The sequence below is a fragment of the Ranitomeya imitator genome, chromosome 1 (assembly GCF_032444005.1).
Source record: "Ranitomeya imitator isolate aRanImi1 chromosome 1, aRanImi1.pri, whole genome shotgun sequence".
In the NCBI taxonomy this organism is placed as follows: domain Eukaryota; kingdom Metazoa; phylum Chordata; class Amphibia; order Anura; family Dendrobatidae; genus Ranitomeya; species Ranitomeya imitator.
In genome coordinates this window covers 407853831-407867765 of record NC_091282.1, presented here as the reverse complement: position 1 = coordinate 407867765, position 13935 = coordinate 407853831, and the positions used below count along the sequence as shown (strand labels likewise).

Here is a 13935-nt window from a genome sequence, read left to right as displayed (position 1 = left end):
TATGATTGGCAGCCGTCACACACTAAAAGACGCTTTTTATAGCAAAAAAGTTTTTGCGTCTCCACATTTTGAGACCTATAATTTTTCCATATTTTGGTCCACAGAGTCATGTGAGGTCTTGTTTTTTGCGGGACGAGTTGACGTTTTTATCGGTTACATTTTCGGACATGTGACAGTTTTTGATCGCTTTTTATTCCGATTTTTTGTGAGGCAGAATGACCAAAAACCAGCTATTCATGAATTTCTTTTGGGGGAGGCGTTTATACCGTTCCGCGTTTGGTAAAATTGATGAAGCAGTTTTATTCTTCGGGTCAGTACGATTACAGCGATACCTCATTTATATCTTTTTTTTATGTTTTGGCGCTTTTATACGATAAAAGCTATTTTATAGAAAAAATAATTATTTTGGCATCGCTTTATTCTCAGGACTATAACTTTTTTATTTTTTTGGTTATGATGCTATATGGCGGCTCGTTTTTTGCGGGACAAGATGACGTTTTCAGAGGTACCATGGTTATTTATATCCGTCTTTTTGATCGCGTGTTATTCCACTTTTTGTTCAGCGTTATGATAATAAAGCGTTGTTTTTTGGCTCGTTTTTTTTTTTTTTTTCTTACGGTGTTCACTGAAGGGGTTAACTAGTGGGCCAGTTTTATAGGTCGGGTCGTTACGGACGCGGCGATACTAAATATGTGTACTTTTATTGTTTTTTTTGTTTTTTTTTTATGTAAAGAAATGTATTTATGGGAATAATATTTTTTTTTTTCTGCTTTATTTAGGAATTTTTTTTTTATTTTTTTTTACAAGTGTGGAAATTTTTTTTTTTACTTTTTCACTTTGTCCCAGGGGGGGACATCACAGATCACCGATCTGACAGTGTGCACAGCACTCTGTTAGATCGGTGATCTGACATACAGCCGGGCAGGATTAGAGCTGCAGCTGCAGCCTGATCCTGACCCGGAAGTGCTCCCTGCAGGACCCGGATGCAGCCCGGCGGCCATTTTGGATCCGGGGACTGCAGGGAGAAGACGCTCGGTACACGGTGAGCACATCACCGTGTACCGATCGTCTCAGGGAAGCCCGCAGGGAGCCACCTCCCTGCGTGATGCTTCCCTGCACCGCCGGCACACCGCGATCATCTTTGATCGCGGTGTGCCGGGGGTTAATGTGCCGGGAGCGGTCCGTGACCACTCCTGGCACATAGTGCCGGATGTCAGCTGCGATAGGCAGCTGACACCCGGCCGCGATCGGCCGCGCTCACCCCGTGAGCGCGGCCGATCGCATATGACGTACTATCCCGTCCATGGGAATTAAGTCCCAGGTCACCTGGACGGGATAGTACGTCATATGGGATTAAGGGGTTAATACTAATTAGAAATGAATGCATAGAAATGTTCACAAGCTGGTGTAATTTCCAATACCTAGAATACAACACATAGATACTTACATAGAGTCTCATCATTGGCAATATGCCTGAATCTTTGACATACTCGAGCAACTTTGGAGACATCTCCATGAGTTAAAAGGGAAAAAATATAAATCCACAGCTCATCTGGGAGAAGAAGCCACATTACACTGTTTTTTCCTTCACATATCTGCCCATGAAATAGAAATAAATGTAGATGAAATCATTCAATATCATACAATATCGATACTTTTCTGGGGTAGACAATATAATTTTCTAGCAATTTACAGATTGCCTAGTCTACTCTACCTACCAAATGATAGAAAAGATATGAAATGCATGGCGGGGTACCTGCTGAAGTCAATGGCAGAACACCTTGAGGTAGCTATGGGGCACATGAATCTAGGGGGCCTGCTGCCAGCACCAGGCCCCCCCCAGCTAGGTACTGCATTTTCAACTGTATTGGCATCCTGAATGGGGGGGCGCATCATATTGTATAGACTAGAGGACTGTGTTGGGGTAACATATTGTGTTGGGGTCACCATACATTGCCAGAGGGGTACAGTAGGATCATCATACTGAGCGAGTAGAGGGTACTGTGGAGGAATTAACTGTGAGGGTTTGAACCTTGAACCTGAGATTGTCTGCTTATACTATATACTGCAATATCATAGTAGTGCAGTATATATTATAAATCATGGTCTCCTTTGCAGTTTAATCTATAGCTCAGTTTCAGAGGAGTGTCAAGATGGCAGCATTGTAGCTGCTATGGTAACCCATTGCCACCCAACGATTGCATCTCAGGGGGACAACGGAGCTGTCACAAGAGCAGTGACATCATTTAAATGCCATTGTACTGTAAGTGACTGACAGCAGCATCTAAATGGTTAACAGCCACTTTCAGAACTTAGTTGTTAGAGACAAAGGCCATCTATATAATATAGCCAGTATCTGCCACAAATCTGCAGCTCCAGAGCCTTCTCCATACACAATCACCCCAGCGTAGAATGTACAATTATGTTTATATGGGCAAAAATGTTATAATATCACGACTGCCAAAAAACTAGAAAATCAATGTAGGACTTTTATTTATAACTTTATATTTCACTTTTAAAGTAAGTGTTGGATAGGACAGTGTTCACTACCTGCTTACCTTTGGGTGATTTGGTGTGGACCTTTCTCTTTTATCTTTGCACAAGTGTTCACTAACTGCCCCTAATAAAGATAAGAAAACAGAGAGATCTCACTCATACAATCACATGATATAACATACAATACATATGGAATTCGCAACCGAATCAGTTTGGATTTGCCAATGATGTGTGGCAAAATCTTTGACTTAAAAATTTCTCTTCACATAAACTGATCTGTTATTAATGTTATTCTGGCAGATATGTCTCTCATTTTATGTAGCTTTCCAAATTGAATCAATTAAGGTTTTTATTCAATAAAACGATAAAAATTCCAAAGGGTAAAATACTTTTTTTTTCCCCTGACATCTGTGCATCTCATATCTGCACTTACAGTACATTCCTACAATTAGCTTCTTGTTCTGTCAACATAGTGTTGACTAATTCTTGAAGTTAATAGCAGAATTGTGAATGCAGCTCTGGGTGTTTAATACAGGCCTCAACTCAAGATCAATGGGATGCAAAAAATCTAAGTATTTGTCAACTTTTAATGTCAACAATATTAGGGCAGTCTCACACGTCCAGATAATTCCGGTACCGGAAAAATCGGTAACGGAATTATCCGTGTCCGTGTGCCCCTGCGTTTCTGTGGCACATCAGTGTGGCACACGAGCGGCACATGTGTGCCGCCCGTGTGCCCACTGGGTACCACACGGACCATGCTGGGTACCACACGCACCAGCATCTGGTGCTGTATCCGCCATTCATATCTTCCCTGCAGCAGCGTTTGCTGTAGAGAAGATATGAATATTCCTTTTTTTTTAAGTTTCTCGTGTTTAAAATAAAGGTCCATGTCCCCATCCCCACTGTGTGTAATCAGTAATTCATGACTGTAATCGGCGGCCCCACATGACCGCATACAGTAGAAGGTGCGGCCAGGACAGGAAGCAGCGCCAGCGAGGGAGCCGGGTGAGTATTTTAAGAACAGCAGGGGGGCGCACAGGGGGTGGGGACATGGACCTTTATTTTAAACACGAGAAACTTAAAAAAAAAAAGGAATATTCATATCTTCTCTACAGCAAACGCTGCTGCAGAGAAGATATCAATGGCGGCTTCAGCACCAGTGGGGAGGACACCGCTTACTGTAGCGCTGTCTCCTGCACGGCACACAGACTGCACACGGACAACGTGCGTGTGCGGTACATGTTTTACACGGACCCATTGACTTTAATGGGTCCGTGTAATACGTGCGCTCCCACGAACACTGACATGTCTCCGTGTTTGACACACGGAGACACGGTCCGCAAAAAATCAATGACATCTTCACAGATGCATTGATTTGAATGTGTCTATGTGTGTCAGTGGCTCCGGTACGTGAGGAAACTGTCACCTCACGTACCGGAGCCACTGACGTGTGAATCCGGCCTTAATTAGATTGTGCAAATAATTTGTTAGAAGACAATGCTATGGCTTAAATGGTGAGTTCTTACAAGCATTTGCTGTCTTCATATAGGCCGTTGCCACATTCTTGTATTCATTTGCATTGTGAAAACAGTTATTTTCTCCTTGGACATGTCTTGCCATTTCAAGAGTTGAGTTGATTTCTATAAAAAAATGAGAATTTGTTAGTAATACATCCATATCTAAAAATGTTACAAAGGTAAATTCACAGCCGTAAAGGAATCAAGGCAATTAAGAGCCCGAAACTCATCTGTTGACTACGACCATTCAGTAACCAAAAAGTTGCAGAAAAAGAACCGTAAAATTTTCCTCATTAAATTTTAAAGGTCCAATTTAATTGAAAATTACAACCTAGGTCTCATCATGGTGCCCATTATTTCACATAAATGTAATACCCAATACCCCCAATATGCTGTCTCCCTTTTTCATGGATCCACAACATTTTTGATAAGGGCACGAGAGGCTACATAAAAATTGTATTCCGCTTCATGTCTAAATCTTTAGGCTGTAGGAAGCCTTGGGAATAGATCAAGGTTAATGGACATAAAAGGGAGTTTAGTGGCAATGACCATTTGCGTATATGGCACGTAGATATGACTGATGGCAGCTCTGGCTGTGAATTGGTACTACTCATCTTTAATGCAAAAATTCTGAAAGTAGAAACAGCAAGTCGTACAGAATTCAGTTACTAATATAGGAACAGGCCGGGTGGAACGGGTATTCAATGCAAAATTGCCCTTTGGTGCCCAACCACATTATTTTTTTTCTTAGATTTCCCAGAACACATGTTTGGGCAGAAGGCTATCTTTTATTGCTTAGAAAAATTAATTTTGGCTTCCTACACATATAGTATTTTTTCCTGCTATTTTTGGGGGTGCTTTCATAAAAATGCCATGACATTTGTGCATTGTTTTACAGGCATATTTTGTGGTGGCAGTTTTCCCATTTTTCACCCCCAAAAAGAAATCTTATATATGTTCCAAAATAATGCTATTAACCCCTTAAAGGGGCGGTATAATCCTAAAGGTTGACATTTTGGACAAGTGGTGCGCCCATGCACACAGCAAATTCAAATGTGTTGATTTCTTTTTTTTACATTTTTTACAATTTGCTATTTACATTTCGGAAAATGCGGGATTATTTAAACTGTCATAATTTTTTTTTTACACTTTAATCATTCCTTTATGTATATTAAACCTATGACCTCTTGACTGTCCATGCAATACACTTCAATATTAAAGGGCTGATCTGTATTGTAAAATAACTGGTCTTCAATGAAGCCAATAGGAGTAATACCACAGCAGAAATAGAAGTTTTCGCAAAGCCTCTGGTTGCCATTGCAACCCTTCAGGATCCTGCAGTCATGTCACACAAGGGGCTGCTGGGCTCTGCAGTGGTGGCCGCCATGTTGAAGGAATATTAATTGGTTAAAAACCTGACAGAGGTATTTAAGGTTTAGCTGATGTGATTGATTCTAGTTCCAATAACATCAGTTACTCTCAGGTGCCATCTATCTAACACAACAGGCACCCACGCTGTCCACCAATCCGCTCCATGCAGTTACAGCGCATGCCCACCATACATGTATTATAAACATAAGGATGAATGACCTCGGGGAGATCAAAACATCCAACACCGCGGAGACACCATCACGTGTGTCTCAACGCAGTGATCCAGAACACTGCCCCCATCCCTTATGGGAAATATGCAAATGCATGTAGAAAAGCCGCGGAGACACCATCACGTGTTTCTCAACGCAAGCAATAAATAGCTAGGTCTGTCACCGGGAAGGAAAAACCACGGGAAGGGCAGCATCCCAAAAGGGAAAACCACCTATGCCAAAACATGGTATCCATCCACAGAGCAGTGCCTAGTAAAAGGACTATAAACATAAGGATGAATGACCTCGGGGAGATCAAAACATCAAACACCGCGGAGACACCATCAACGCAGTGATCCAGAACACTGCCCCCATCCCTAACATGACACGTGATGGTCTCCGCGGCTTTTCTACATGCATTTGCATATTTCCCATAAGGGATAGGGGCAGTGTTCTGGATCACTGCGTTGAGAAACAGGTGATGGTGTCTCTGCGGTGTTGGATGTTTTGATCTCCCCGAGGTAATTTATCCTTATGTTTATAGTCCTTTAACTAGGCACTGCTCCTAATAGCCAGTTTCCTACTCTACACTGAGGAGGGGCAAAAACCCAGAAACAGTTGTCAGTAGTGTTGAGCGATACCGTCCGATACTTGAAAGTATCGGTATCGGCCGATACCCGAAAAATATCGGATATCGCCGATACCGATATCCGATACCAATACAAGTCAATGGGACATCAAGTATCGGAAGGTATTCTCATGGTTCCCAGGGTGTGAAGGAGAGGAAACTCTCCTTCAGGCCCTGGGATCCATAGGGATGTGTAAAATAAAGAATTAAAATAAAAAATATTGATATATTTACCTCTCCGGCGGCCCCTGAACTCAGCGCGGGTAACCGGCAGGCTTCTTTGTTCAAAATCAGCGCTTTTAGGACCTGAGAATCACGTCCCGGCTTCTGATTGGTCGCGGGCCGCCCATGTGACCGCCACGCGACCAATCACAAGCCGCGACGTCACCGCAAGCTATTAGCGCGCTCATTTTTGAAAAATGAGCGCGTTAATGACTTTCAAAGACGTAGCGGCTTGTGATTGGTCGCGGCCACGCGACCAATCACAAGCCGCGACGTCACCGCAAGCTATTAACGCGCTCATTTTGAAAAATGAGCGCGTTAATGACTTTCAAAGACGTAGCGGCTTGTGATTGGTCGCGGCCACGCGACCAATCACAAGCCGCGACGTCACCGCAAGCTATTAACGCGCTCATTTTTAAAAATGAGCGCGTTAATGGCTTTCAAAGACGTAGCGGCTTGTGATTGGTCGCGTGGCCGCGACCAATCACAAGCCGCGACGTTACCGCAAGCTATTAACGCGCTCATTTTTAAAAATGAGCGCGTTAATGGCTTTCAAAGACGTAGCGGCTTGTGATTGGTCGCGTGGCCGCGACCAATCACAAGCCGCTACGTCTTTGAAAGTCATTAACGCGCTCATTTTTAAAAATGAGCGCGTTAATAGCTTGCGGTGACGTCGCGGCTTGTGATTGGTCGCGTGGCCGTGACCAATCACAAGCCGCTACGTCTTTGAAAGTCATTAACGCGCTCATTTTTCAAAAATGAGCGCGCTAATAGCTTGCGGTGACGTCGCGGCTTGTGATTGGTCGCGTGGCGGTCACATGGGCGGCCCGCGACCAATCAGAAGCCGGGACGTGATTCTCAGGTCCTAAAAGCGCTGATTTTGAACAACGAAGCCTGCCGGTTACCCGCGCTGAGTCCAGGGGCCGCCGGAGAGGTAAATATATCAATATTTTTTATTTTAATTCTTTATTTTACACATCTCTATGTATCCGATACCGATACCCGATACCACAAAAGTATCGGATCTCGGTATCGGAATTCCGATACCGCAAGTATCGGCCGATACCCGATACTTGCGGTATCGGAATGCTCAACACTAGTTGTCAGGAGTGAGGTTTTCTGGAGGAATCCAGACCCTTTTGCAGAGAATTCTGTTTTTTTTCTGTGGTATTTTGTACCGACAGCTTTGAAAATGAGTTACGTGAAGAACACCATCCGAGTGACGTTGGAGCCATCTATCCGGGCAAGGAACAGCGTGGTCTTTATTGTTCGTGACCTTATTGAGGAAAAGGCTGGAGGAAAGCGAGAAAACATCTTTAGTATCAATGAGTTCCCTAATCAAGGTAACTACGACATTACTTTTATGTCAGAGCATTATTGCCTGAACATCTATGAGTGGTTCCGGAATCATGCCAGAGATCCCTGTTTGAAGGGAGTGAAATGTGAACCACTGTTTGGTCTTCAGGAAAGGCAGGTGACTATCACTGTCTATAACCCCTTTACTGAACCTGCATTGTTGGAGAGCTTCCTCTCACAGTATTGTGACTTTGTTTCAAAGGGAGAGAAGCAAGTGAACTGCTTAGGAATCTTTAATTGTCTATACAAGTATCGTGTAAGGTTCAGAAGAGATCCTGGCAGTGTGGGTGGGTTCAGACACCCTCCGGCGAACTTCTCTGTAGCAGGGCATAGGGGTTTCCTCACGTACCCTGGGCAGCCTCTGTTTTGCAGGAGATGTTTCTCTTTTGGACATGTCCAGGCAGACTGCCAGAAGGGGCAGTGTTGCCGAAACTGCAAGAAGGAGGGGCATATGGCTGGTGATTGCCCGATGGCTAAGACCTGTGACGTGTGTGGTAGTAGTGACCACATGTATAAGGATTGTCCGCGGAGGGCGCCTAGACGCTCAGAGAGTGAATGGAGAGAGGAGGAGGAGAGAAGGAGGAGGTTGGCGATTATCAGAAAGGAATCTGAAAGAGTGGAGAGAGAGGAAAGGAGGGAGAGGGAGAGGGAAAGACCCTCTGTGACTCCAGATGACATTGCGCTAGTACCCCGTGGTGCTATGAGTGATGCACAGAAGGAAGATAAGGAGTTTTGGTCGGCGGCAAAAAAAGTAGAGAAGGGGTTTAAGAAGAAGGAAGAAGATCAGGAAGAAGATGATGACTCTACTGTGCCGGAAATGTTTTCTCTTGAGGAAGCAATGGATGCAACAGAGGAAGACGTGCACATTTCTGAAGCTGAGAGCCCTGTGCACCCCTCAGATCCTCAGAATATTGGAGGGCTTTCTTCAGATGAGGACAAGGGTGGGAATAAGTGTCAGAGGGAGGAGGATGGGGAAAGTGATGAGGCATGCAGTAGTATGCCTAAGAGAAAAATTGGGGCGGCTATAAAAAAAATGGAGTGAGCACAAAGGGGCTAGTGGTTCAGAGACTTGCTGTTCAGTCCGAATGGCAGAGGAGGACAATGGTGATACTGGGTAAAATGAAAGCTCAGTGGATCTGTTGTTTTTTTTTCTCTCCTTTCTGTGAGTCTTGACCTTTGTCAAGGGCTTTTTGTGTAATGTGTGTAGTTTTGTGGTAATTTTTGCATTGTTTTTTGTTTTTATAGTATGGGTTTTTCTATAGTTTCTCAAAATGTGAGAGTTTTTAAGAAAGCGAGGAGGAGAGCAGCAATTCTGGATTTTTTAGCTATGCAGAGTGCATCTATTTTTTGTTTGCAAGAATGTGGGATTGTGGATGGTGTGAAAGGGGATGAGTGGTCTTATGGTGCGTCTGTATGGTCTGGTAGTGCAAATAATAGAAATGATGGTGTGGGGATTTTAGTTAAGGGGCAGGAGGTGGTTTTGAATAATTATTTGGTGGTGGAGGTGGGGAGGTGTATCTTAGCAAATTTTGAATATAAAAATGCTAAGTTTTGTGTTATCAATATTTATGCGCCAGTCGAAAAAAATGAGCGTAAGTTATTATTTGAAAAAGTGAAGCTTTTTGTTCCAGGAAGAGTGCCTGTGGTGATTGTGGGTGATATGAATTGTGATGTGGGGGGAGTGAATGTGGATGTGTCTGGAAAAGTTTTGCTGGAGTTAGTTACTGACTTTGATTTGAGTGATATGCAGCGTGTGTGTAAGGTTAACCCTTTGTTAGATACCTTTTTTTCTGATAGTGGAAGAGCACAGTCCAGGTTGGATTATTGTTTTATTTCTAAAAATATTATTCCTGTTCGATATAAGCAGGATAGGGTCGTTTTTTCAGACCATGTTTGTGTGTTGTGCGAGTTAGATATTAATGTTAGTGGTGTGTTTGGAAAGGGTTTGTGGAAATTAAATGTGAAATTGCTGGAAAATGAAGCTGTGAGGAAGGAGTATGTGAGAAAGTATAAACAGTGGTGTAAAAGTAAGGAAAGTTTTGGGAATGTTTGTGAGTGGTGGGATTGGGTTAAGAGGCAGACAAAAAAGTTTTTTAAAAGTGTGGGGTATGAATTTGCGGCAATTAAGAGGGAAAAGTTTGTTAAGTTGAATGCCCGTTTATGTTTATTGTATAAATTGAGGGAAGGAGGAATGTAGGTGGAGGAGGGGATAAAAAAGGTTAAAGAAGAAATTAATGAGTTTTTGGAGGAGAAAGGGAAGAGTATTATTTTTAGGGCAAAAATTGATAGAATGGAGCAAGATGAAAGGTGTTCGAGGTTTTTCTTCAAAAAGGTTTTTGGGAAAAAGCAGAGTATGAGTGTTTTGAATGCAGAGGATGGAAGAGAGGTAAGTGGGGAGGATATGTGTGAACATGTGGCTAAGATTTATGAGGAGCTGTATGCAGTGAAGTGGAGGGATGAGGCTTTGGAGGAGGATGTACTAAGTGTATTAGAAAATAAATTGAGTGAGATGGAGAGAGAGAGAGTGATGGGTGAGGTGACAGGTGATGAGGTATGGAAGGTAATGCATAGCATGGCGTTAAATAAGACTCCAGGAGAGGATGGTCTTCCTATAGAGTTTTATAGGGTGATGTGGCATGTGATTGGTAAGGATTTTGTGGATGTGTGTAAGTATATGTGGTCTAGTATGGAGGTGGCTGAGAGTATGCGTGCAGGGATGGTTGTGTTAATACCTAAAAAAGGAGATTTGAAGAGTTTAAAAAATTGGAGACCGATAACGTTGTTGAATTGCGATTATAAGATCTATGCGAAAGTAATGGCGAATAGGATGCATAATGTGATAGAGAGTGTGATTGGGGATGAACAGTGTTGTGCAGTGCCTGGGAGACGTATACATGAGTGTGTCTGTATGTTGAGAGATTGTTTGTGGGACTGTATGAGTCGGAAGAAGAGTGTATTTGTTTTGAGTTTGGACTTTGAAAAGGCGTATGATCGGTTATCACATAGTTTTTTGTTCCGGGTATTATTGAGAATGGGGTTTCCGCCTGATTTTGTTTGGAGGGTGAGGAGCTTATATAAAGACATTTATAGTTGTGTTTTGATGAATGGTTCTGTGGGTAGAAGAGTGAATGTTTTTTCAGGTGTGCGACAAGGTTGTCCTTTGTCTCCTGTGGTTTTTATTTGTGCGATTGAACCGTTGCTTTGTATGTTGAGGAAAGATAAAGTGATTAGAGGTGTACAAGTGCCAGGAGGTGGGGGGAGGGAATGGAAGGTTAGTGCTTATATGGATGACGTGTGTGTGTTGTGTGATTCAGAGTATTCTGTGAGGCGGGTGAAGTTATTGGCATCTATTTTTTGTGGTGCGTCAGCATTTAAGGTGAATTGGGAGAAGAGTGAGTGTAAGGTTTTTGGGGGAGGGGTTTTAAGTAAGGATGTAGGAGTGAATGAGGTGACTGGGTCATTTAAGGTTTTGGGGGTGAAATTTTCAGAGAGTTTGGATGGGAAAGAAAGTTGGGATGATGCGAAAGGAAAGGTTGAGCGGAAGTTATGTTTTTGGAAGATGAGAAGTCTTTCGTTTTTTGGAAAAATCTTAGTTATTAAAAGTGTGATTTTGCCTATTTTCTTATATATTGCAGTGGTCTTTCCGCCGGGGTATATGTGTATGAGGGGGTTAAATAGGATTCTGTTTGTGTTTTTGTGGAATTCTAGGATGGAAAGGGCTAGGAGGGAGGTTTTGGTGAAACGTTTAGAAAAAGGTGGGTTGGGTTTTCCAAACCTTGAGGTGTTTTTTGGTATAATTATTGTGGTTTTTGTGTTGAGGGTGATTAGGATGGATGGGAAGTTTTCTTGTCTGTGTAGGTTTTTGTTTGGGGCGTATTTATTTCGTTTGAGGTGGCGAGAGAGGGATCTGAGGTATCCGGTTGCTTTTGACGTGCCTAGATGGTATGTGTGGGTTTATAAATTTTTGGTGAAGTATGAGTTGTGTGATGTGGATGTTAGGTTGTTGAGTAATAAGAAGGCTGTGTATAGGATGATTGAATGTAGAGAGACAGAGTGTGGAATAAACATGGTTAGAGGGAATGATATAGAAAAAGTATGGAAGAAAGTGCGGTTAGACGGTATGACGAATAGGCAGAGTGAGATTGTATGGCAGTCTTTGCATGGAGTGTTACCAGTTAGAGAATTTCAGAAGAATCGTGGGTTGGGGAGAAATGATATGTGTCCGAGAGGTGGGTGTGGTGGAAGGGAAAGTGTAATACATGTGTTTTGGAATTGTCATTATGCTAGGGAGGTGATTGGAAGAATGGGACCGTTGTGTAAAGAATTGTGTGGTGTGAGCTTGTTATCATTCGAGTTGTTCATGTTTGGCTTGGGAATGTGTGATGGAGTGAAGGAGAGAGTGTTGTGGTTAATAGTTGCATGTATAAAGGAAGTATTATGGGATGTGAGGAATGTGTATGTTTTTAAGAGAAAGGAAATTGTAGTAAAGAATAGTCTAAAAGTGATTTTGGGGAAGATGTATGTTTGTTTTCTATGGGATAAAAGAAGAAGGGGGGAGGTGGATGCCGAAGGGATTTGGAAGGTGAAGAAGTGGAGATACCTTGTAAATATGTCTTGATTTGTTTTTTCTGATGTTGTATTAAACTGAAATTTTCCGATGATGATGGGAACAGCTTTTGTGTTTTGGATTTGACGCAGCTGTTTGGGATTTTTCTTTGGTCTTGGGTTTCTGGACTGTAGATTTTCCCATCTGAGGGAAAAAAAAAAAAAAAAAGAAACAGCTGTCTGTGGATGGATACCATGTTTTGGCATAGTTGGTTTTCCCTTTTGGGATGCTGCCCTTCCCGTGGTTTTTCCTTCCCGGTGAAAGACCTGGCTATTTATTGCTTGAGTTGAGAAACACGTGATGGTGTCTCCGCGGCTTTTCTACATGCACCATACATGTATGGCAGCTTTCACTAAAAATACAATTACAAAAGCAATGCAATTCAAAAAACAATAAACCCTCATATAGGTATGCCAACTGAAAGAATAAACAGCTATGGCTCTAGGAACACAGAACACAGAGTTAAAATAAAAAGAAAAAAAAATTAGCTGTGTCTTTGCTGTGTTCATTACTCAGATATACACACGTGGTCAAAATTGTTTGTACCCCACATGTAATGACAGAAAAATCCACAACTGGGGGTTTGTATATGGGGGAGATAGGGCAAAAGCTTAGAACAAGAATGAATTCTCATCGCCACACAATAAGAGAAAAAAAGAATGGATCTACCTGTGGTAATACATTTTTGTCTCACCGATCATAGCATCATGGACATGAAATTACTTGTATTAAAAGGTAACTTCAAATCTCAGAGAGACAGAAGAGTTTGGGAGTATAAGCTGATGATGAACTTTGACACTCTCAGTGCAGGAATGAATGTGTTGCATGGATTTATGTCTTTTTACATCAACTAAGGAATTTGACCTGTGGGGTCATCATAACATAGAACCAGACCCCAGAGGACAATAAAACATTCACACTCCTTATCTATGAACTGTCCCAATATTTATGGACATAACAGTTTACCACTCATGGTGGTAATTCTGCTTCACATCACCTGTCTTATCTATGGCATTTTTCTGTGCTTCTGTGCCGTGTTGTGCATAAATATGTGATTCCTCAGAATTTCTATTAGTCTATGCCTAATGAAGAGACCTGAGTAGTCTCGAAAGCTTGCAATTTCAATTTGTTATCATCTTCTCAGTTAGCCATTAAAAGGTATCAACCACTGAGGACTCTCAATTCTAAATATTTTTCTAAAAAAAAACAAAAACCTCATGAAATAGGCCTGGACAGAAATGATGGTACCCCTGAAAATAAGGTGACAAAAGGGACATGTTAAATCAAGATGTGTCCACTAACTAGCATCACAGGTGTCTGCATTTCTTGAGTGGGCCTGTATATAGGGCTGCAGATGTTCACTGTGCTGTTTGGTGACATGGTGTGTATCACACTCAATATGGACCAGAGGAAGCAAAGGAAAGAGTTGTCTCAGGAAATTAAAAAGAAAATTATAAACAAACATGTTAAAATTAAAAGTTAGAAGACCATCTTCAAGCAGCTTGATGTTCCTGTGACTACAGTTGC

General features: G+C 42.2%; 1 protein-coding gene across 1 annotated transcript in view; it reads right to left on the bottom strand.

Moving 5' to 3' along the window:
• The window catches only part of LOC138674946 (uncharacterized), a 250063-nt gene that overhangs the window by 140371 nt on the left and 95757 nt on the right, over window positions 1-13935 (bottom strand). The window contains exons 5-7 of the mRNA XM_069762797.1: window positions 4026-4139; window positions 2559-2620; window positions 1448-1595 (exon numbers count right to left, since the gene is read on the bottom strand). Coding sequence (XP_069618898.1) covers window positions 1448-1595; window positions 2559-2620; window positions 4026-4139 — 324 coding nt within the window. The remainder of the gene's footprint in view (window positions 1-1447; window positions 1596-2558; window positions 2621-4025; window positions 4140-13935) is intronic.